The sequence below is a fragment of the Ammodytes marinus genome (assembly GCF_949987685.1).
Source record: "Ammodytes marinus genome assembly, chromosome: 8".
NCBI lineage: Eukaryota > Metazoa > Chordata > Actinopteri > Uranoscopiformes > Ammodytidae > Ammodytes > Ammodytes marinus.
In genome coordinates, this window is record NC_137212.1 from 24,100,609 (window position 1) to 24,122,068 (window position 21,460).

Sequence of the window (21,460 nt, forward strand, 5' to 3'; positions counted from 1 at the left end):
TGATTTGTATTTTATATTACATGTTATGTACGTTATTGTATTCTGTGTTGACCTGCACAGGGACTTTTCTCTGTGAGATGTATGTTATTTGTACATGGTCCCTGACAAATAAACTAATAAACTAAACTAAATGCACGTTTCTTTTCTCGTTTTTTCCGTTTTTCATTTTAACCTTTTATGAAGGCATGCCCTGCCCTACAGTATTGTTTAAGAGATGTCTTCGGATTTCCGAGAAGCTGTGAAGGCACCTCGCCCACGCTGTCCAATCATGTGTCTCCAAAGGATTTCGAAGTTTAAGCGCGTTTAGCTTTAGCTCGTAGAGCCTGAAAGGCTTGACAGCTAGTTTCACCGAGTACCAACAACAGGGAAACTACTTTCAGGTGCAACATGGACGACTTTGCCTTCAACAACAAACTGACTGCCAATAACAGGATCTTCAAAAGTTCACTGGACCGAATAATAGACAGGGTGAGTCGATGAGGATAACGGTCCTTGCTAACGTTACCTCGAGCCTGGAGCAGCTAGCTCACGTTAGCGAGGAGAATTGTCCAGTCCGGTGTTGCACCGAAAGCTGTGACCGGCAGCACAACAACAAACACATTTTTGTTTACAACCGTAAACAATAAATCGTATTTGCCCACGCAAAATGCAGTTTTTTGGAAAATGTTATAAACAATAGATTTAGGGGACTCAAATCAGCGCATATCGCCATCAAATAAAGGTAATCTTAAATGATGATGCAGTGGCGTCACTAGGCTGTTTTATTCGGGGATAAAGCCCTGGATATAATTTGATTAGCCCAGAATCTATTTTTTTTTTTGTTAAAAAAAAAATATAGATATATTAATATTGTTTTGCTGCATGCGGAGCCTGTGCCGTATCCGCACGTCGCACATACTCCCAACGGTTAGGACACTCGCATAGCTTACTGCTAGGAATTTCTGTCGAAAGTTCCACAACCATGAATTGACGAAAATGTGTAAATTTTCTGAAGGGCTGTAAATAGGCCAATTTGGCTAAATAGCATGTGATGTGTTTTGAATGTGCAGTAAGTTTTGAACAATCCAGGATGCCTGAGAGCCTTACTACAATATATTCCATTATAGTTGTTTCTCCAGGAACATGAAAGTTGTCTTTTCCTTCACAGAATTTTTTTTCCACTATAAATTGATGCAGAAAAGGCACAAATCGGTGGATAAAAATCCACCAGAATGCATGAAATTAAGTGTTTCTGGGGGAGCCCCCATATCCCCCACCTATAATTTGTCCCCCAACATGTTGAAATGAACCTAGCCTATAACCCTGTACGCAGATATGTTGTTTTTACTTTTTGGATTAAAAAGAAGGCTTGTCAGTCAGTAAACTACATGTCTGGCCCTTTGTGTGATTATCATATAGTAGAGTAGCCCTTTGTGTAAATGAGTTTGACACCCCTGATATAGGTAATGTAAGGTCTGTCTCACTTGTATTCAGTTGTATTAATTTTACTCTGAAATAACTTGAACGGAACTTTAGAGGTCAGGGGATAAGCAGCACAGCAGTCAGGTAGCTATTTGAAGCTATAATAAACTGCCTATTTTGTTTATGTATGTAAAGTTTACATAAATAAACAAAGCAGTAAGTAGGCAGTAAAGCATTATGAAAAAATGTGCATGCACAATAAACTATACAAAAAAAAAATGCAGCACGCGCTCCCTGTCACATTGGTGACATATTTGGTTTCATTCTAAAATTCCTAAACGGAGCATGAAAGGTTGGGAATATTACTACTACCAGCAGTCACTAAAATGTTAATTGTTTGCCTTGCACTTGTCCATCTCGGACAAAAGATTCTGAATGCATCATTAAACTCCACCTGAAGCTTTTTAATTGTTGCCTTAATATAGCAGCACCACAGGTGGACTGTAAAGATAAGAGTACTATAGGCTCTTAAAATGGGCTATTTCTTTGCATTATCTGTGCTTATATGAATGTTTCATGCCAGCATTTTGGCTTGTGCATGCACATCATCATCACATGTAGTTCCTTCCTGTTCACGCGACCATAATATCGTACTTGCTTCACCATATTTAGAGCTTGGTCTGACATAAATTCTCCACTTCTGTAATTGTTTTCACCAGTATTCAAAGCTTCGGTACCAGGACGGGGGAGTAGAGGTGGACCTGGAATGTACAGAAACCCCCAGTAAGTGAACTGCAAAGCTGTCATTTGATCCATTGATTTGGTCCATCATCAGTCAATATGAATAAACAACACTTTAAGTAACTGATTATTGTTGAAAGCCACTTTATTGTATTTGTGGCTTTTCTACCACTTTTTAAACTGAATTATATATCCAGAAAATCAATAATGAAATGTAAGGGAAGTTGTTTTTGCCAGGAGCCTAAAGAAACAGCCCAGTACTTTTCAGAGAGACTTTCACATTAAGACTTAATAGACAAGAAGAAATTATAAACAGTTTCTACGACCTCATGTTACCACACACATACTGTATAGGGAATTTGACTTGGATTATTGGTGCATACAGTAAAACATAAATCAAGAATATGAATAGATAATTTACAATACATTTTTTTTAAAGAAATGTGTAAAAATGTCCTGTGGCCTCGCCTCATTGTGTTTTTTCTTCTCTCCTTGCATGATGAAGCCCTTGAACGCTATTTTAGTGAGTCCAAAAAGAAGCTCGAAAAGCTGGATTCAAAGGTATGGGTCACTGAACGTATTTTACCGCGACACAAACTGAAATAAGTCCTCATGGAATTCACATATTAAATATAGACGATGTGCCTCTTCTCTAATGAAACACTCTCCCTCTCCTCAGAGCCTGATGGATTTGAGAGAGCAATCATTAGGAGGCAAGAATTCATAACCCCATAACAAACATTGCAAATTACAGATATTTTTATTAATTGTACATTCATTAACCTGATTCTTTTCTTCCACCACAGCCCAGGACATTACAGGAGACTCTCGGGTAGATGAACTGCATTCACTTAAAACACTTCTGTCTCAAATGTTTTAAGTTTGTCTTTATAAATTGTGGTTATTTTCAACAGTTGGACTCTACGCTTCAAGATGGTGAAGCCGATGAGACTTGTTTCTCTAGTGTCTCCATGGGCCAGCTTTCTGTGGAGGATAGTAGAACGAACAATAAAGCAACAGGTAAACGTTTGAAATGCCAACAAACAAGGCAGGACAATTTACATTTGTAGGAAAATTGGATCCTTGGAACACTATTTGTAGTTTAAAAAAGCTACCTGAAAATGACTGTTTCACTGTTAATGTTTTTTACAGCAGCATGGCCCACAGTTTTGTTTCCAAACTTATTCTACTCCTGAGTTCGGTTCCAGATGTCTCTCAGTGATTTGGTTTTGAATTATGATGATAGAATTATTCAATACTTAGAATTACATGTGGAGTAAATATGTTTTGTAAACTTACTGCAGGCTCTGCAACAGTGAAACAACCTCTGAAACTGCATAGTGCACCTTTTTTAATGTGTTGCTTAAACATTAGGTGATGCTTTTTTCCCCTCTTGACTTCTTCCCACAGGTATGGATAGCAGTGACATGACTCAGCTGACTGTGAGCTCGTTGGACCAGAGTCAGAGAAACCTGTCGGAGCTTCAGCCAGAGGACCAGGATGAGCAGCTGGAAATGACTCTGAGAAGTCACAGCTCGTCTCTGGTGGAGCTCTACCCCAGCATGATCAGTCGATTGGGACAAGTCTGGCGCAGGCAGCAAGTCTACGAGGCCGCCGACTCGGTGCTGAGGAGGTACCGCAGATGGCGACGGCAGTCAAACAGAAGGTATAAGGAAATGCTTCTCACAGGGCACAGGGTTGAAGGTGTTTGATTATCATTTGGGATTTATTCTGTCCGTAGTTCACCTCTTATTTTTTTTAATATATTTAAATTTGAGCAATTTAAATAAATATTCAAGAAATGCTACTATATATTTCATATTAATATAATTAATAACTTGACTCATGGAGAAGGGGTGGGATTAAATAATTGCACTTCTTCCCCGTTTCGGACATGTCAACCAAATCATCCAGTTTTTATAAATATGTATTTTGCTGTGATTTCTATTTTGTGTGACATCATTATTTTCTGTATGACCCTTTGCTTTCTTTTACATGTTTGAACGTTCAATCAAAATGAAATCCAGTCATGTCAACACCACCTTTGACATCAGTCTGAGGAACAGCAAAGTCGATCTAGAAAGGGCATCCAGCAAGGCGCTGCTCAGGGAGGGCAGTTCATCAAGGGCTCAAACTAGCCATTGGTCTCCCATGAAGGTAGTCACCAACCTGCAGTCTCCTGGGAGGATGGGAGGCTCACCTAGAAGAGAGCAGCACAAGCCTATCCTCGTCATGGACTTCTCCGACCCCTCTGAGTTCCTGCAACCAGACGCCATCTCTCTGAACGAGACCTTCACCGTCTCCCAGGTCTCGTCTCCCGAGGAAACCCATCCAGAAGAGCAGACCTGCTCCTACTCTGTCAGTCCTCCAAAACCTTACTTCCCCACTGCTAGAGCATCCCCGGACCCGTCTCTCAGGTCTAGAAGAAGGCTTCCTCTGGGCGTACATTCACCGCACACCAACGGGTACTCCACGTATGCATCGCAGATGACCGCAGTGAGAGAGAGACCGGACATCTACGGCTCCCCGATCAGGCAGAGTCCGTCAAAAGCCAGGGCGATGACCGGCCCCAGTAGATCACCTCACGACTTCTCCAGAAGCCCCAGATCAGTCTCCACTTCTCTTTCTTCCCCTCAGCGAAAGCCAGCAGTGCCACTGAGGTTGCTCTGCCTCCGTTCCCCCCAGCCACAGCTGCCAACAGCTCAGTGGGACCAGGCCTCGGCAGGTCGGACTCGTCACGGGCTTCGGCGGCACCTTTCCTTCGACTCCTCCGTGCTGTCGAGCCGCGGTGTCCATTGCTCGCCAAAGGAGCTCGACGAGGACTTTGTCAAACTCTACCACAAGTTGGTCTGCCAAAACAAGTCGTCTCCCTTCCACGGTGCCCCTTGCCGTTACTGTGCCAAGAGCTCAGAGGCCAGCAGATTCCACACTTCCTCGGCACTGGCAGCCCTCGCCCTGTCGCCCCACAGCTCCGCCCGAAGGAAACGCCACAGGGAGCTGTGCGGGGACGGCCACCCGCGCTCCAAGCGCTTCAGGGACGAAAACTGTGTGTACTCCCCAGGGTCCAAACGCCACGGCAGGGAGATGCTGCGGCGCAGGCTCTCTACGTCTGAATTGGAGCAGTCACACACAGGCCCCTCCTACAGCCCCAGTAAACATAGAGGCCTCTCCCATAGCCCAAGTTACCATGGCGACCGCTCCGTTAGCCCGAGTAACCATGGCGGCCTCTCCCATTGCCCCAGTAAATATGGCGGCCACTCGCGCTCCAGGGAAGAAGACTGTGTGTACTCCCCAGGGTCCAGACGCCACGGCAGGGAGATGCTGCGGCGCAGGCTCTCTACGTCTGAATTGGAGCAGTCTCACGCAGGCCTCTCCTACAGCCCCAGTAAGCCCGGTGGTCATGCTTTCTCCAGTAAGCATGGCGGCCTCCCCCATAGCCTAAGTTACTATGGCGGCCTCTCCCATAGCCCCACCCATAGCCCCAGTAAAAATGGCGGCCACTCCTATAGCCCCAGTAAGCATGGTATGTGTCAAAGGTCCAGCACCCATCAACACTTGGCACCAGATGCCCATCAGGAGGCGTGGATAAGAACAGGAGCTTCACTTGAGCGCAGAATGGCCAGCGCCCGCTCCCCCAGGTGATTATTATAGAATAATGGTAGTGTTGTTGGTCTGGCCTCCCAGTGTTTCTCACTAATCACCCTTTTCTTCCCCGATATGTGCCGGAAATGGTGTTGAGCAGAGCCAAGCCCACCGAAGTCAACAAGAATCACTGGAAGTTATCACACGATAATGCTCAATACAGTTATTACTAATGTTGAGATGTGTTCAAAGGTTTCCATTCTCACTATTGCCGTTTGCAATTTCACCATTTGTTTGAGTGATTCTGGTGCATTATAAGTCAATACAGAGTAATGTTTTAAAGTTGTAATATGTTTTGTAAATAAAACAATAAAATTAAGAACTTGTTCTCATTGCTTGTTTATTATTTCACTTTGCAATATAGTCATGCAATGTTCAAAGTTATGGAAACAAAAAGTATGCAACAGTCAGACCCAAAAAGAGCATGGTGGTTAAGTTCAGGTGAAGGTAAAAAAAGAAAAGTAAACTTGAGGAAAATAAAGACTCTTTAGACTTTTTGGTCACTAGCGCTTTTCTTTTTACGTGGCACACATCTAAATGCTCCTGTTAAGTTAAGGCTTGGAATGTGAAAACATGAAACTAGACTTTCTTGAAAATACATTTACATAGTAACAGGATTGGTCAGGAGGTTAATGAGCCTCTGTAGAAGAAGCAAGTTGTGCGTTAGGTCCCAGATAGTGGTACTGAAATGCCCGACCAATTTCCCTCCAGTGTACAGAGAGCTTTTCATCCACTTGCATCGATGCAACAGTTACCATTCCAGCTCCACTGGGTATTTCCCTGTCAGGCAGGCGGTGCAGTGGCCCACTCTTTTGCCAGACTTGTTACTGGAGCTGATCATTTCTTTCTCGTGGAGGGAGGCGATTCCCTCCTGCACAGCTGACACCAGGCCCTCTACAGTCAGATACTGGACACTGGCAGCACCTGTACAACAGCAAAGTGTTAACTACATGATGCACCAAAGACTAAGTGTGGATTTGACTTATGTCAGTTGTTCTTACCGATGTATCCAGCAATGTCCTGAAACTCTGGCTTGTTGGCGATGAGCTCTTCCTTGGTGGGGATATTGATGCCCATGTAGCAAGGGTGCCTGATCGGTGGAGAGGCCACCCTGATATGCACCTGTTGAGGAGAAAACAGCAGGATTATACCTAGTTAGTTAGGAACAGTTATTGTTCTTGCTCCCCTTTTTTAAATCCAAATTCAATAGCCCTCCTTTTTATCCTAAATTACTAGAATGAATGTGTTCCTCCTGCTTTCCTGTTCTTTTAACCCCACCAGGACCCACTTTGACCCCACTACTATAGCATATGTCACAAACCTCGGTTGCACCGGCCTCCTTCAGTAGTTTTATAATGGGCGAGATGGTGTTGCCTCTGACGATGGAGTCATCAACGAGCACCACTCGTTTTCCAGCAAAGTTGTCTGTCAATGCCCCAAACTTCTTGGCAACTCCCAGCTGCCTCAAGCGGGTGTTTGGCTGAATGAATGTTCTCCCGACGTAGCGGTTCTTACACAGAACCTCTATGTATGGCAGCCCAGACTGTGTGGAGACAAGAGGAGGACAGGTTGTGAGAACAGAGGTGGATCATGAGGAGTCTCTATGACAGTGTGTCTATGGCGGTAGAGCAGACCTGCTGAGCGTAGCCCAGTGCGGCGGGAGTTGCCGACTCTGGCACGGTGCTGACCAAGTCTGCGTCTGTCGGAGCCTCGATGGCTAACTGCCGCCCACAGCGCTGTCTGACAGTATACACCATCTGCCCTGCAATACAGCGGTGGGAAATACTTCACATACAGTACATGTGACATACCGTCACTCAGACAAAGTTTTTTTTAATTATTCTACAAGAAGGCCAAACAGTAGAAAGGTGCAGTGTTTAAAGGTCACATATTATGCTAAATGCAGTTTTTAAATGTGTTCTAACATATCCATGGGTCCAGGGTGTGCCTAGAGACTGCCAAAATATTTAAAAAAAATAACAATCTCTCCTTTTCTCACTCTCCCCCTTTCTGAAACCCCCACCCCTCCCCCCCAATATACTCCAGTCAGAATTCTCCTCGTTTCTGACCTCACAAACTGGTAAAGCCAGAAGCTTCCACTGTGCAGCCCACACCCCTATTTCTTATTGGTCCACGGCCCCGACAGACAGAGGGCGAGGCGTATCTGGCTTCGCTTCCGGACAGGGGGCGGGGGTAGCTCAAAGATTGTATATTTACGAGGGGAGCTGCAGCTCTTTTTAAAAAATAGGCCATTGTGAGATTAGCTGAACATCAGCATAGTACAATAAATTATCTGAAAGTTTTTTTCAGCAAACAATTAAAGAAAAACGTATTAGGGACCACTAAGACCATATAATATGGTGTATAATAGTACCGAAAAGTGTATAATATGGGAGCTTTAATACTAATAACGTGTATTTTGCAGTGTGTAATAACGTGTATTATCGCATCATCAATAGTAAAGGTTTTACATTGTAACGCTCTATCTGTACCCCCTGTTCGAAGAATTTACAGAAGCTACGGTGGCCTTTAAGGACGATAAGCTAGTTACCAAAGATGGATCAAGTGATGAGGTGTAGATGATGTATTTAGTTATTTGTTCAATAGTTCTTCAAATCACAGCAGGTGCATTTCCTGCAGACGCCCACTGTATATAAAATAGCCAACGGCCGTAAAGTTTGTCCGTTATGCGTTACTGTAGAAACATGGCGGTGCAACATGGCACAACAACTTTTATTTTCAAGTGATTATACACAAATTAAAACATAATAATGAAAATGATATTCCACTTCTACCAAGTCTGTTCTGAAAAACGCCAATTCCCTATACACACTACACCTTTTTAAAGTAAGAGTGGTATAAAGAAAGATCCATGATAAAGATTCAAACCTTCAAAAATAGAGTCTGGTCTGGCAAAGTAAACGTATTCAAATATGCAGAAGGCGGGGAGGTCTCCCTCAGGCCGAGGGACCACAGAAAGAGACTTGACCCCATGCTTGGATATCTGGACAATCTCTCCAGGTAACACCTCCCTGTAGTACCTGAGAACCAGCAAGGACGTGAGGACGGTCATTACCCACAATGTTTTTCATCATAACACAGAGTACGTCACAGTGGTGGTGGAAACTGACCTGGCACCGATGGACTGGAAGCTGCAGGACTCTGATGACACAACCCACCCCTCAGTGTCCTCATCCGCATTTCCTGAGCAAAAAGGGACAAAGACTGATGTCAATCCTCCACCGGCTTAAGCATGTGACCCCAAACCCCTCTTCTAAGGCCTCGCCTTTTAAATCAATTCAATTAAAAAAAACGTTATTGTGTATCACAAAGTGGCAAATTGAATTCAGTTAGTGGCACAAACAACATAAAAAGAACATCAGACTCACTTTAGATCACACAGACAGTTCAATAAAACAGCAAAAGTATGTATTTAAAACAAAGCTGAGTTAAAAGGTATTGTCTATTGTATGTTTATTTGGACTTGTTTAAAGTGCATATTGCTGAGGCATAGTCAGGTAAGACAAACATGTGAATACCTGCAGAGTGCAGCTTAGAGATGGGAACCACCCGTCCAATGCAGAGGGGTCGGTTTCCGTAAGGGTCGCGCACCGCATAGATGACATCTTTATACATCACCAGCAGAGAGTACGAGGTGGGGGTCGCAGTCATCAGATTTTTGATTCTACAATACAACAAAGACATTTTTTTGCGTTTATTATTTTCTTAATTTTTACTTTTGATATGTATTCAGCAATGAGTCATAACACTGACCTGGCAACCCAATCTGGTGCATCCGCCTCCTCCATTGGTGGGGTCAAGGCCAGCAGTTGGGTAATGAGCTCACTGTCTGAGCTGGTGGAGAGGCCTACGCCATGGCGCATTACCTGCACAGCACATAGACAGGGACTGATTCAACATACACTGCCCGGCCAAAAAACCTGGATTTTACTGAGCAAATTGGCAAGAGGCCTTCATCTGTCAAAAACTGCAGTTATTATTTATGTTTCAGTTGGCAACAAGTTATGTAAACCCAAGTGATGCAGTGAAAAGCTTCTTATTCCTTAAACAACAATGTCAGAAGACATATGCTTTGGTTTTGGAAAAGATGAAACAGTTTCAGAGGGGTGAAATAATTGGCCTGCATCAAACAAAAACAAGAAGACGAAACTACTAAAATTGTGTTAAGAACTGTTTAACTAATTAATAAAACCTGAAAAGATAGGGGTGAACCCACATTTTTTAAGAAGAAATGTGGTCAGAAAAAAATATATTTAATGATCATGATGAGAGATCACTTACAATATCGACAGTAGAACTCCCTACTCGGTTTAATAATGAAAGTAAGAGCCATTTCATAATATGTTTATTCATGTCTGAGAAAAGGAAGTTAAATTAATAAATATAGAATAGATGTGATGTGATGCATTCCGTATGAAGAGGCCTGCTTTGCCATCAATAACATATTACATCATACATTTCCAGTTTATTGTTTAGTACCCAAGAGGGGCCCCCGATGTGACTGAAGGGGCCACTTTTTCCTCACCTTTTTCCGCAGGGCATGGGCATTAACCAGCTCTCCGTTGTGTGCCACGGCGATTTTGCCGTGCAGTGTGTCCACCACAAAGGGCTGGCAGTTCTGCAGCTCTGAGATGCCGGTGGTTGAATAGCGTGTGTGACAAATACCCAGGTTGCCATAGCGCAGTTTCAGGAGAGCCTCGGGCGGGATTGCGGTGCTTACCAATCCCATTCCCTTAATACAAAATGCAGGAGGTAATCAGTGAGACATGTTTGATTAGTAAATAAGGATATATAGCCATCATGTTGGGAGTGTGAAAAAAGTTTTAGAGAAAAACAGCAGACCCCCAAACTGACAATACACTACTGTGAAAGACTATATAAAGAGTTTTTTATTGAATAGTGTGAGTTGATTGACTTTGCTTCTGTTTGATTATACAGGTAGCTTGTAGCGATGGTCAGATTTACCTTGTGGGTTGTGTATATGGGGGGACTGGCTCCATTACTCGTGACAAAGCCGGCACTTTCCTGACCCCTGAACAGACAAAAATAAGCACATGTTAAAAAAATAAATAAAAAAAAAAAAAAACACTGAGTAGTACATCAGTGGGGAATGATTTCTGCAATATGTGATATCTCATTCATTTATCCTGTAAAAGTAAAACATGAAGAAACTTGTCCAATCACAACAAGCTTGACATGAACCTTGAGGCAAATCAAACTGGTTTGATTCAGGGGAAAAAACAACAGCCCAGAAACGTGTGCTTCTGGGGCTGTTGAGCTGCCATACGGAGAGTCGCCTTGCTGCAGTTTTCTAGCCTATTTACCAAGCTGCTTCTCGGATTACAGCTGGTCCCGCCCCCTCGGCACACAGCTTAAGCCAGTGGTGAGGCTGCTTTTTCCTGCACGGAGGCGTTGCTTTCAGGCTTAACCGCCTGGTTGCCTAGGGAACCGGGCGGCAGAGACAGACGGATTGGGGGGAAAAAAGAAAAGCGTTTCCAGGTCAGCTCAGGAAACATGGAGAGAGCAGCAGAGAGACAAAGAGGAGGTGATAGGGAGGTTTTGGTGGTGGACGAGGAGAAAGGCTCGCTGGTGTTGGAGACCAGGCAGTGGGGGGAGACAGAGGTGCTGGCTCTGGTGTCTGTGTGGGACGAGGTGGGAGCCCAGCATGTGGCTGACAGCAGAGCCACATTTGAGTTGATCTCAGAGCGTCTGAGGAGGCTCAGTGTGGTGCGCAGCTGGTGGGAGTGTCAGGCCCAGTGCAGGAGCCTGGGGCTTCAGAGCAGGAAGTCTGATGCAGCAAACTACAGCCCAGGAGTGGATGGAAGGCCGGAAGAGGGCTGGGAGGAAGAGGTGGAAGATGTGGGTAACCAAAGAGGAGTCTACTCTTCCTCAGTCACTATCCCAAAGCAGGAAGGTAAATGTAGGCTTCACCACAACTGTAGTGTTGGATCAGAGGATGAAAATGTCAGTCGAACTAGTTTTGTAGAAAACTAAACTTGATTTTTTAAAGAAGGTTTAAAGTCAGATTGGATTTAAACATTTCCATGCAAGCTCCATCTCATTGTTTACGTATCCAAACTAACGTTTGCATGTGTGTGCAGGCATTAGAGGTCGGCTCCAGCTGGCTCTTCCTTACACCCCGAGTGTTGCCGAAGAGGGCGGCCGCCACTGGACAGACGACGAGGTGCGAGCACTACTGTGCGTCTGGGCCGACCGGCGCGTTAGGGAGCGCTTGAAGTGCACGCTGCGCAACAAATCCATCTTCCAAGAGATGGCCCGTCAGATGCAGAGAAACTTTGGGGTGGTGCGCAACTGGAAACAGTGTCGGACTAAATACAAGAACTTGAAATACGACTATAAGACCGCTAAAAGTGCTCACGCTGCAGGAGGAGGAGCAGGTGGTCCCGGAAAATACATGAAGTTCTTCGACGAGGTGGAAGCCATTCTGCTGGACCGGGGGCTGGAGGATGGCATGGAGGAGATGCAGAAGAGGTTGTACGATGGGGAAATGGGAGCGGGGAGGCTGCACACAACAGCACAGACCGCATCCTCAGAAAGTGAAGTCATCATTGAAATCGATGATGGTAATGTATTCAGCCTGAGGTTAATGCAGTAGGTTTGTATTGAAGGCGGGAAGGAAAATACATTTATAATCTACTGCTTTTATACTATTTTCAGATGACAACAGCGATGAGTACGATCTGGAAGGAGACATGGAGTCTAAGTGGAGAGGAGCAGGTAAGGCCATATCAATAGCAGGACAGGATAGGATTTCACGATACATGGGTCACAATATGATATAAAGCAATATATTGCCGTACGACGATGCTATATATTGTAATAATTTGTGATATATTCCACATAGTTCACTGAACTATTACTTTTACTCTCAGATCCACTTAGCTCCGACCAGTTCCACGTGGTCACGGTGTCGGACACGGGGCGCAACTGGAGCGACCAGGAGGTGCGAGCGCTGGTCCGAGTCTGGTCCGACGAGCGCGTGTGCCGGCAGCTGGAGAGCTCCACCAGGAAGAGAGACATCTTCGTCCAGATCTCCAACAGGCTGATGCAGCAGGGCATCGAGCGTGACTGGAAACAGTGCCACACCAAGTACAAGAACCTCAAGTACCTCTACCGCTCACTGCAGAGGGGGAAGGCGGAAGAGGCAGACCCGCGGCGCCTCATGAGGTTCTACGATGAGGTCGACGCCATCATGAATCGCCCCGCTATCGGATCGCCGCACAACACAGGCGGGTTTAGGCTGTCGGAAGACTGCGAGGAAAACAACCATGTCCACGTCTATCTGTCCAGGATGACCTCAGAGGCCAGGGCTCAGGGAGCGATGGAGGGCCGAACATGTAGCGCCGATCCCGTCTCTCCCATGAGCCTCGATGCAACACCCAAAGCTGAGGAAGCCAGGCTGCACACGGTCCAGGAGCTACGCACATTAATAAGTGAGCTCAGTGGCTTAATTATTCATATGCAGCTTTCTGGTGGAAATAACTCACATACAGATGTTCTACAGAGCACAAATGAAACATAAAGAAGCAGAGATACAAGCTTAAAAAAAGGTGGAGTCAGCGATTATGGAGAACGCTTGTTGTCAAAATCACTGACAAAATCTCCTCACGATACCTGTCCGTACTGTGTGTGCTGAAAAGAAATCTGTTATTAATACACAGCATAGGCTCTGAAAACTGGTATGTAAACAAAGGGGGGCCATCGTAGCTAGCAACATGCCCGTTTACAGAGCCTAGGCTGTGTATCAAAACTGGAGAACACATGAAGGTTGCTGAGTACGAGGAGATATTCGCTGATTTTGACAACAAATGTTCTCCAGAATTGCTGACTCCACCTTTAAATCTGCAGAAGCAGTACCCTCAAAATGTACAAAACTTGAGCGCATGTATTGATCAATAAGTAAAACAGCTGGTTTTCTGTAGAATCTAAGTCGTTCCAATGTGGATAATCAATGATTTGCAAGGACAACGTTTGTGGAAAACTTATTTTTTCAATGCTGAAAGTGCCAGAAACAGAATCCCTCTCAAGCACAAGATTGACTAAACAATGCTTAGCTGTGGTGTTGACACTGCTTTATGACATCTGCAGGCTCTTCTGAGACGCGGGCAGGGAGAGAGGAAACCTTCTCAGCAAACAGAGGAATGAAGAGGAAAGCTGTGGCTCAAGGTTTGAAATGTGCCTCCGTCTGTGATCACTTTGTCCGTCACATGCCGTCCACAATCCACTCAAATCATTTCGGACTCAGAGTCCCGTGAGCATCACGAAGCATGATAATGAAATTATCCTAGATAAGGGTGCACACTATGGTATGATGGTTAACAAAGGGCTCAACTCATGCATGATCAAGTCCAGACAGAGAAAGAAACTTTGCTTGCCCTTGGAAATTTTGAAATGTTGCATTATCTCTGATGTATGTAACAAATAGCAGCCTTCAGTTAATAGCATGCCCGTGTTACTTTTTCCAGAGCCCACACTGCCGACACCAGTCAAAAAGCTGCTCACCGGCTCGGACTTTGACAACGTGAAGAAAGCCCAATGCAAAGAAGAGCAGGACCACATCCCCATAATAAAGATCAATTCTGTGCATTCAATGGCCTCCACTGACCCCTCCCCAGAAAGAGAGGTAAATATTACCCATTAACCCCACAGTGGGTATACGGGACTTTAATCTTATACATCAGGAACGCTTGAACTCAAACAGCACTGTATATTTCTCAGAAGAGTACTAAGAGAGTGGCACTAGCAGCAGCAACCAGGCGATTAATCAATTAATTCATTTGTTCCCATATGGTTACAAATCCTGGTGTGTCTAGGGATTTGAAACAATTAGGCCTATTGAATTTAACTGTAGGCCTAGACTCTGGGTAATGCATTATTTTGAATTCAGGTGTGCTCTAAGATGTAGTCTTGCTGTTTGGTGTGCATTGGCCTCACACAACCACTGACCCACAACATTAACCAACTTTGTACTGTATGTAAAGTCTTTTTTCTATTGGTTGGATTGAAGAAGCATTATCTGAATACATATATGGTCAATATGATCATCAGATTAATAGATAATACCCCTCAATTGCACCTCTTCAATTTTGTAAAATCGTATTTTCTGTCTTTGCTGCCTCGGGATTTAACATTTTGTCACTAAAAAAACCAATATAAAAATATTTTATTAAAAACCTGCAACTTGTCACTATGGACTGTGATACTTTTCCTTTCCATGGGAACTTGTGTACATCATCTAGTAGTCACTCACCTGTGCTGTAAGGCCACCAGTCCCAAAGTCAACACCTGGGCCACCTCCAGCTGTGTGGGCCACTCTCCCGCAGCAACGCAACCAAAGACCCCGCACTCCTCTCCTATACCGTTCTCCTCGAACTCCATGTCTGTCCCGGTCCTCTTCCGTTAACCCAACGTGGACAGGCAGCTATAGCGTCGTGTCTGGTTGCCTGAGCAATCAGCGCGTGCGTGCGTGCGTGCGTGGTGCGCGCAACGACGATGGTAGTGCCCAACGCAAACACGTGGCTCGGTTAAAACACAACACAAAGCTATGGAAGCTACTGTGTGTGAGTCTACAGGCCACCACGGCTGATTTGACCACTACCGCAACAAATCTGAGCGGACACTTTATCGAACATGTAGATTTGGAGAACCACGTGGTCTTGTTGCGATGTGGAAAGACATCGGCTAATCTCAAACAGATGAATCGTCCCGCTCTCACGAACGATTGTTCAGTCTGTATTCAATAAAAATTCTTCTGGTGGGGGACAGGCTGGGGAGTTTAGAGGATAGGGACAAACTCCAAAAAAAGTTGTTGGTCTCTCGCAAACTCTTGGCGTTAGAGCATCTTCCCCTCACGTGGTGGCAGACACGCTGCTGTGATTGGCTGTCTGGGGGCGCTAAGGGGGAGTGATTGGTTCACAGGTCACGTAAAAATCTGCAGACTTCTACTTCACTTCCCTCCTCCTCTGCCGCCTCTTCATCGCCTCTCTCCGCACTTTCCAAACTTTTGGTCCATTTTGTGTTCTGTGTTGCAGAGCTGCAGGTGTGTGACAGCGAACATGGCCTCCGCTCCAGGTACAGTACAGAACAGCCACATGTTACACACAACACGAGGTAGCCTTCATGTATATTCAGCTTTTAACTTAAAAAAAAAACGTATGCGCGTGTTCTCTTTTTGTGTGCGTAGAGTTGAAGATCGGCAAAATGCTGAACGAGGGGAAGACGAAGGAGATCTATGAAATCTCGGACCAGCCCGGACTGGTTCTGGTCCAGTCCAAAGACCAGATCACCGCCGGGAACGCAGCGAGGAAAGACCAGATGGAGGGAAAGGCTGCCATCGCAAACAAGACCACGAGCTGCGTGTTCAGGCTGCTGCAGGAATCAGGTGAGGAGGACTCCACAGTCAAACTCACCCATTGGCCGCTCTCTCCCATAGATAGTATATAAAAGCTCTCTCCACATGGTGCGAACGCTCTTGTGTACAGTATTGTTAAAAGCCAAAGTTTGACATATTTTTAAACATATTTTTTATAAATAAATAGGCCTACCATCACTGACCCTCTTTTGATCGGTCCATGGTCTGACCCTTGACCAGTGGTTGAGATAAAAGGCCAAGGAGAGACCTTTGACATATAAACTGTTCTCTTGGGCAACACAACTCCACCACTTTCAGCTTTTTCACTTCATTTTTGCAGACATAGTTTTATTTATTTACATAACTGATTATAATTTAGTCTAATAAATGCCAGATCTGTTATTTTTTTTATATAAAAAGTATTTGCAGTTATCTAAAGCCCAAGTCAGACGGTCAGCTAAACCGCAACAAGGTTGTGTTTTTGATTTTTAAAATGTCTGAACCAACTAATTAAATAGTCTCCTTGTTGCAGCTATCCTGAGTGTCACCTTTTCACCTTTTTATGGCAAAATCCAAATAACAAAGAAGGCTTTTGAGCTGGTCTCATGCAGCTGTGATGGCACGTGGAGGAGGGGGCGTGCATGTTTGACATTTGGTCCATAAAGGACTGTCGTCTTTGCTTTAATTTAAAAGTAATTAGGTACCTAACTAAAACCCACATGACACTCGTGAGTTTGGTGTGTGTCTTGTGACTTCAAACCCTCCTGCTGGATAATTTGCCAGAATGTGACGGCCACACCCCCCCCCAACCAGTCCTGACTCCTACCACCTCCTTTAAGTCTTCATTTTATTATATTTTAAATAGTCAATTTATTGAACATGAAAAGGGCATCCTTAGAATACAAAGAAACACAAAGTAGAACTTTAGATCGTCAGCAACATATAAGCAAACTCAAATAACGTCCATGTTTAAAAGGGTTTAAATGAAGAAGTTAAAAGTTTTTCGGGTCCTATGTATAATAACGGGAACAGATTTACCAAAACCATCAAACAGTCCACAAACGGGAAAAGACAAAGGAAAAATCACTGGTCCAGCTCATAACCATTAAATATTTTTTCATTACATCAAAACCTACTTATCATTAGTTTTCCACAGACTTAAATCCTTTGTCGTACTACAATGACGTTTTGGTTTTGCATGGCTGCAGGCTTGAAGACTGCCTTCGTGAAGCAGCACTCTGACACGGCGTTCATCGCGGCCCATTGTGAGATGATTCCCATTGAGTGGGTCTGCCGTAGAGTGGCCACCGGATCCTTCCTCAAGAGGAATCCAGGCGTCAAGGAGGGCTACCGATTCTCCCCTCTGAAGATGGAGATGTTCTTCAAAGTGAGTCTAAGGGCCTCCGATTTGTTCACGGGTCAAACTACAGCCATATTTATCTAATCGGCTTCTCTCTGATTTATAGGACGATGCCAACAATGACCCGCAGTGGTCAGAGGAGCAGGTGCTGGCGACTAAGTTCTCTCTGGCCGGGCTCACCATCGGCCAGTGTGAGGTGGACATCATGAACCGCAGCACTGTGGCCATCTTTGAGGTTCTGGAGAGGGCCTGGGCCACTCAGAACTGCACACTGGTGGATATGAAGGTATGCAGTGCAGTGCCGCCCTCTGCTGGTTAACATGTGGTACTGCACTCTTCAGAATTGTTCCGCTTCACACTTCTGCCTTTTGTGTACAGATTGAGTTTGGTGTGAACGTGAAGACTCAGGAGATCGTCCTCGCCGATGTGATCGACAACGATTCATGGAGGCTGTGGCCGGCCGGAGATCGAAGCCAGCAGAAAGATAAGCAGGTCAGGATTTTCTCTGGTCTCAACACTTAAATGCCTATTTTATTTTTTTAAATATAGCTGAATTAACTTGTTTTTTTTTTCTAGGTCTACCGTGACCTTAAAGAAATCACCCCAGAGGCGATGCAGATGGTGAAGAGAAACTTTGAGTGGGTCTCTGAAAGGGTCAAGGTACGCTGATTGGCTTTATCAAAACAGGCTTTCATGAATCAACATGCTGTCATTAGACTAGAGAGGTTATCTGGGTTTTGGTTGCTCGCCAGGTTGAATGAATGATTGCATGAATAGTTCATTTCAGTCATAAACTTTGTGGAACAGACTTAACAATTTGTGTGACAGTGCAACCTAAAAATAAAATAAAATCAACATTGATGTTTAAATGAATACATTTCACACGGACTACAATTTCACACAATCGTTGACTGAAAAAATATTAGGCTGAAGCCCAAGGCTTATTTTAGCCTGTCCTCCATAAATCAAATACAATTACCATAAAAAATCTACGAAACTGAGGGGAAAAAAGAAAATATCATTGCAACTTAAAACTCATTTTCCTTTTAAATTTTTAATAATTTTACACTTAAAGGCTTTTTTTCAAATCTCAACTACACATTTTAAAATGTTCAAACAAACCTGGTCTTTCATTGTGCTAACCAGTGCTGTGTTGTGTCTCCTAGCTGCTGCTGGAGTCCCAGGCCAACGGCAGGGTGGTGGTTTTGATGGGCTCCACCTCGGACATGGCTCACTGCGAGAAGATCAGAAAGGCCTGCGCGACCTACGGCATTCCCTGCATCCTGAGAGTCACCTCCGCACACAAAGGCCCAGACGAGACGCTGCGCATCAAGGCAGAATATGAAGGTGTGCATTCCTTTAGTCACATAAGCCAACGTGTTATTCCCTTTCTAGAGACGTGACGCTTTAGTTCTATCAGTCAGCTCTTATATTGTAGTTGCTGCCCCAAGGAATAAGTAGACCTCTGCACACTGTTTAACTTGCAAAAGGTTATGAGCAATGTTTTTGCCTGGGGGACTAGCAGTGGAACGTTGAAGCTAATAAATGATATTTTGCGAGTAAGCCATTTTGAGAGAGTCTGCTTTCTTTATGGATTTACACTTTCCTCTCCCACTGACCAGTCTCAACAAACGGATGTGTGAAGTGTTCTCCTTATCTGCACCCCTTCAGGTGACGGCGTGCCCACTGTGTTTGTGGCCGTAGCCGGCAGAAGTAACGGCCTCGGCCCGGTCATGTCCGGTAACACGGCGTATCCCGTCATCAACTGCCCGCCTCTGACTCCAGACTGGGGAGCACAAGACGTGTGGTCGTCCCTCCGTATGCCGAGCGGTAAGCGTGCAGTAGTATAACTTGTAGAATTTGTCAGTCACCTATTGTTTACTCACAACAGTAACCGAGCCTTCCTCTGTCCCTCCAGGTCTTGGCTGCTCCACCATCCTCTCCCCCGAGGCCGCTGCTCAGTTTGCCGCGCAGATCTTCGGCCTGACCGATCACCTGGTGTGGTGCAAACTGAGGGCCTCCATGCTCAACACCTGGGTCAACCTCAAACTGGCTGACAAGAAGTTACAGGCCTGCAGCATCTGAAGTGGCCCCTTCCAAGCCTAGTGTGCTCTGTCAGGGCCTGCAGCGTCATTTCTCTGTTTAACTGGAACCCCCCCCTTCCCTCCCCTAACAAATGTACTTTTTCACATTCACTCGTCATTCCATTAAAAAAATAAAACTTCAAAAGGCTTCTGTGGTTGTTGAATCCCATCGTAGACTTTTCCACAAAAGACATTTTGACGTGTCGCAACAGGAGAAGCACAGGTGGTATTAGATTAGCTAACGGCTGCATTCCTTTCAGGTGAGCTGGTTCTGGGATCCTGGTGTTGGTATCAAGCAGTTTGAGGGGTAGTCTTGGATAAAAGGACCTCCCTGATGCCTCCAACAGGTGGGATGTTTGCCTAATGTAGTAGATTTGAATAGCCTATTACCAGAGTTGCAGAGCAAGCATGTTTAAAGGTTGCAGGGTGTTCTTAAAAAGCTATTCAATTTTGCCAAAAATATGGTGCAAGATGCTTTTTTCCCCTTTCAGTGGGCCACATCCTGCAGATCATTCTTCCCATCATGTGATTTTAGGGAAATCAATAGAATGTTTTTTTGTGTCTAGGCTCTTTGGAGATGAGCTGCGGCCAAGGGGCAGTAGGCCTCTGTTATCACCAGTTCTGCTCTGCAATGATTCAGCATTTTCTGACCCCACATACAGTTTTACAGCTGTCTGTGCCTCTTTCTCACAACTTCTACAAATACTTCTACTGCTACTATTAGTACAAATACTACTTCACATTTTTTAAGATTGATTTGTCTTTCCACCATCACCATCATTTCAGCTGGAAACTTCATTTAAACTTGTAATTAGACCCTTTACACCTTTTCCAAGTCGTAAGACTCCTTCACTTATTTCTTATATGAAAATCAATTCAGCAATCCCTGCAGATGATACAACCTTTTCAAGCTATTTTCAAGTCTTTCATCACATTGATGATTTTAGCTTCATTCAAACTTTCAAATATTCCATAAATGTTTAAATTGTTATGGGTCTTACTCAACGATCAAATCCCTTCCATACTAATAAAACCCTTTTACAATTCTTCAACTTTTCCTTTATATAAATTCAAACCAGCAATGGAGATGGGCTCGTAGTCCATTGAAATTCTTTTCCACACTTTTCAGAATTGCATGTACAATTTCAGTTTGGAACTGATTTCAAACGTCAAAATATTCCACATCTTTCATACATTGTGGGTATTATTCAGGAGCGTGTCTATGATCCCTCAGCCTTCATCAGATTTTTAATTTTTTTTTACAAGTCGGTCAACCTATCAGGCGAGCTACTGAAAACCCGCCCGCGAGCTACCGGTAGCTCGCGATCGACCTGTTGGAGACCCCTGCTATAGACCCTTTTACATTTAAATATTTTTTGTTGTTTTTTCTTGATGATTTGTTATAAACAGGAAATAGGTTACATGAAGATAATCTGGATCATTTAAAATCCTCTTGAGACTGATAGTTGTGTTGTCTTACATTTTTTTTGTCATACGATGGCTCCCACTGATAGATGGAGAAACCATTCAATAATAAATAAAGCCATAAATAAATGTTAGCTTGCGTCAAGTGTTGTCTATTGTTCCTCTAATGTGTCAATGTGGACTTCTGTGTCTTCTGCAGCTACGTTTGCTCCCGCCGCACTTTACAGGTCGGTGTTTCACTCGTATAGTCCAAGAGTTTATAGACCAAGCAGTAGCCTAAACACATAAACAAATCATTGAAAAGCTGTAAATATGGTAAATACGCAGCCTGGGTTTATAGTAGGAAAGAAATTGATAACGTCTGTTCATCAAATCGAGACATTTCCACTTCCTCTATGGTGTAATGCTCCATCT

General features: G+C 44.3%; 3 protein-coding genes across 3 annotated transcripts; 2 read left to right on the plus strand and 1 right to left on the minus strand.

The window, feature by feature from the left end:
- Positions 1–369: 369 nt before the first annotated feature.
- LOC307254462 (uncharacterized protein) lies at positions 370–5,982 on the plus strand. The gene is made up of 9 exons (XM_080032856.1): positions 370–468; positions 2,121–2,184; positions 2,648–2,703; positions 2,822–2,855; positions 2,949–2,974; positions 3,057–3,162; positions 3,553–3,808; positions 4,170–5,780; positions 5,885–5,982. Exons 1-9 carry the CDS (start codon positions 388–390, stop codon positions 5,955–5,957), a joined length of 2,307 nt encoding a protein of 768 aa, XP_079888982.1. The 5' UTR covers positions 370–387; the 3' UTR covers positions 5,958–5,982.
- A 143-nt stretch (positions 5,983–6,125) lies between these two features.
- ppat (phosphoribosyl pyrophosphate amidotransferase) lies at positions 6,126–15,786 on the minus strand. The gene is made up of 11 exons (XM_080033001.1): positions 15,077–15,786; positions 10,771–10,837; positions 10,331–10,537; positions 9,559–9,671; positions 9,324–9,469; positions 8,916–8,988; positions 8,674–8,825; positions 7,419–7,546; positions 7,106–7,327; positions 6,786–6,906; positions 6,126–6,708 (listed from the first exon to the last, which is right to left on the minus strand). Exons 1-11 carry the CDS (start codon positions 15,202–15,204, stop codon positions 6,536–6,538), a joined length of 1,530 nt encoding a protein of 509 aa, XP_079889127.1. The 5' UTR covers positions 15,205–15,786; the 3' UTR covers positions 6,126–6,535.
- Positions 11,605–19,758, plus strand: paics (phosphoribosylaminoimidazole carboxylase, phosphoribosylaminoimidazole succinocarboxamide synthetase). The gene is made up of 15 exons (XM_080032999.1): positions 11,605–11,719; positions 11,907–12,389; positions 12,484–12,543; positions 12,699–13,259; positions 13,915–13,992; positions 14,292–14,449; positions 15,858–15,897; positions 16,010–16,207; positions 17,386–17,564; positions 17,644–17,823; positions 17,916–18,029; positions 18,114–18,197; positions 18,704–18,884; positions 19,209–19,367; positions 19,456–19,758. The coding sequence occupies exons 2-15, from the start codon at positions 12,077–12,079 to the stop codon at positions 19,620–19,622; spliced, it is 2,472 nt and encodes an 823-aa protein (XP_079889125.1). The 5' UTR covers positions 11,605–11,719; positions 11,907–12,076; the 3' UTR covers positions 19,623–19,758.
- The last annotated feature ends 1,702 nt before the right edge of the window (positions 19,759–21,460 follow it).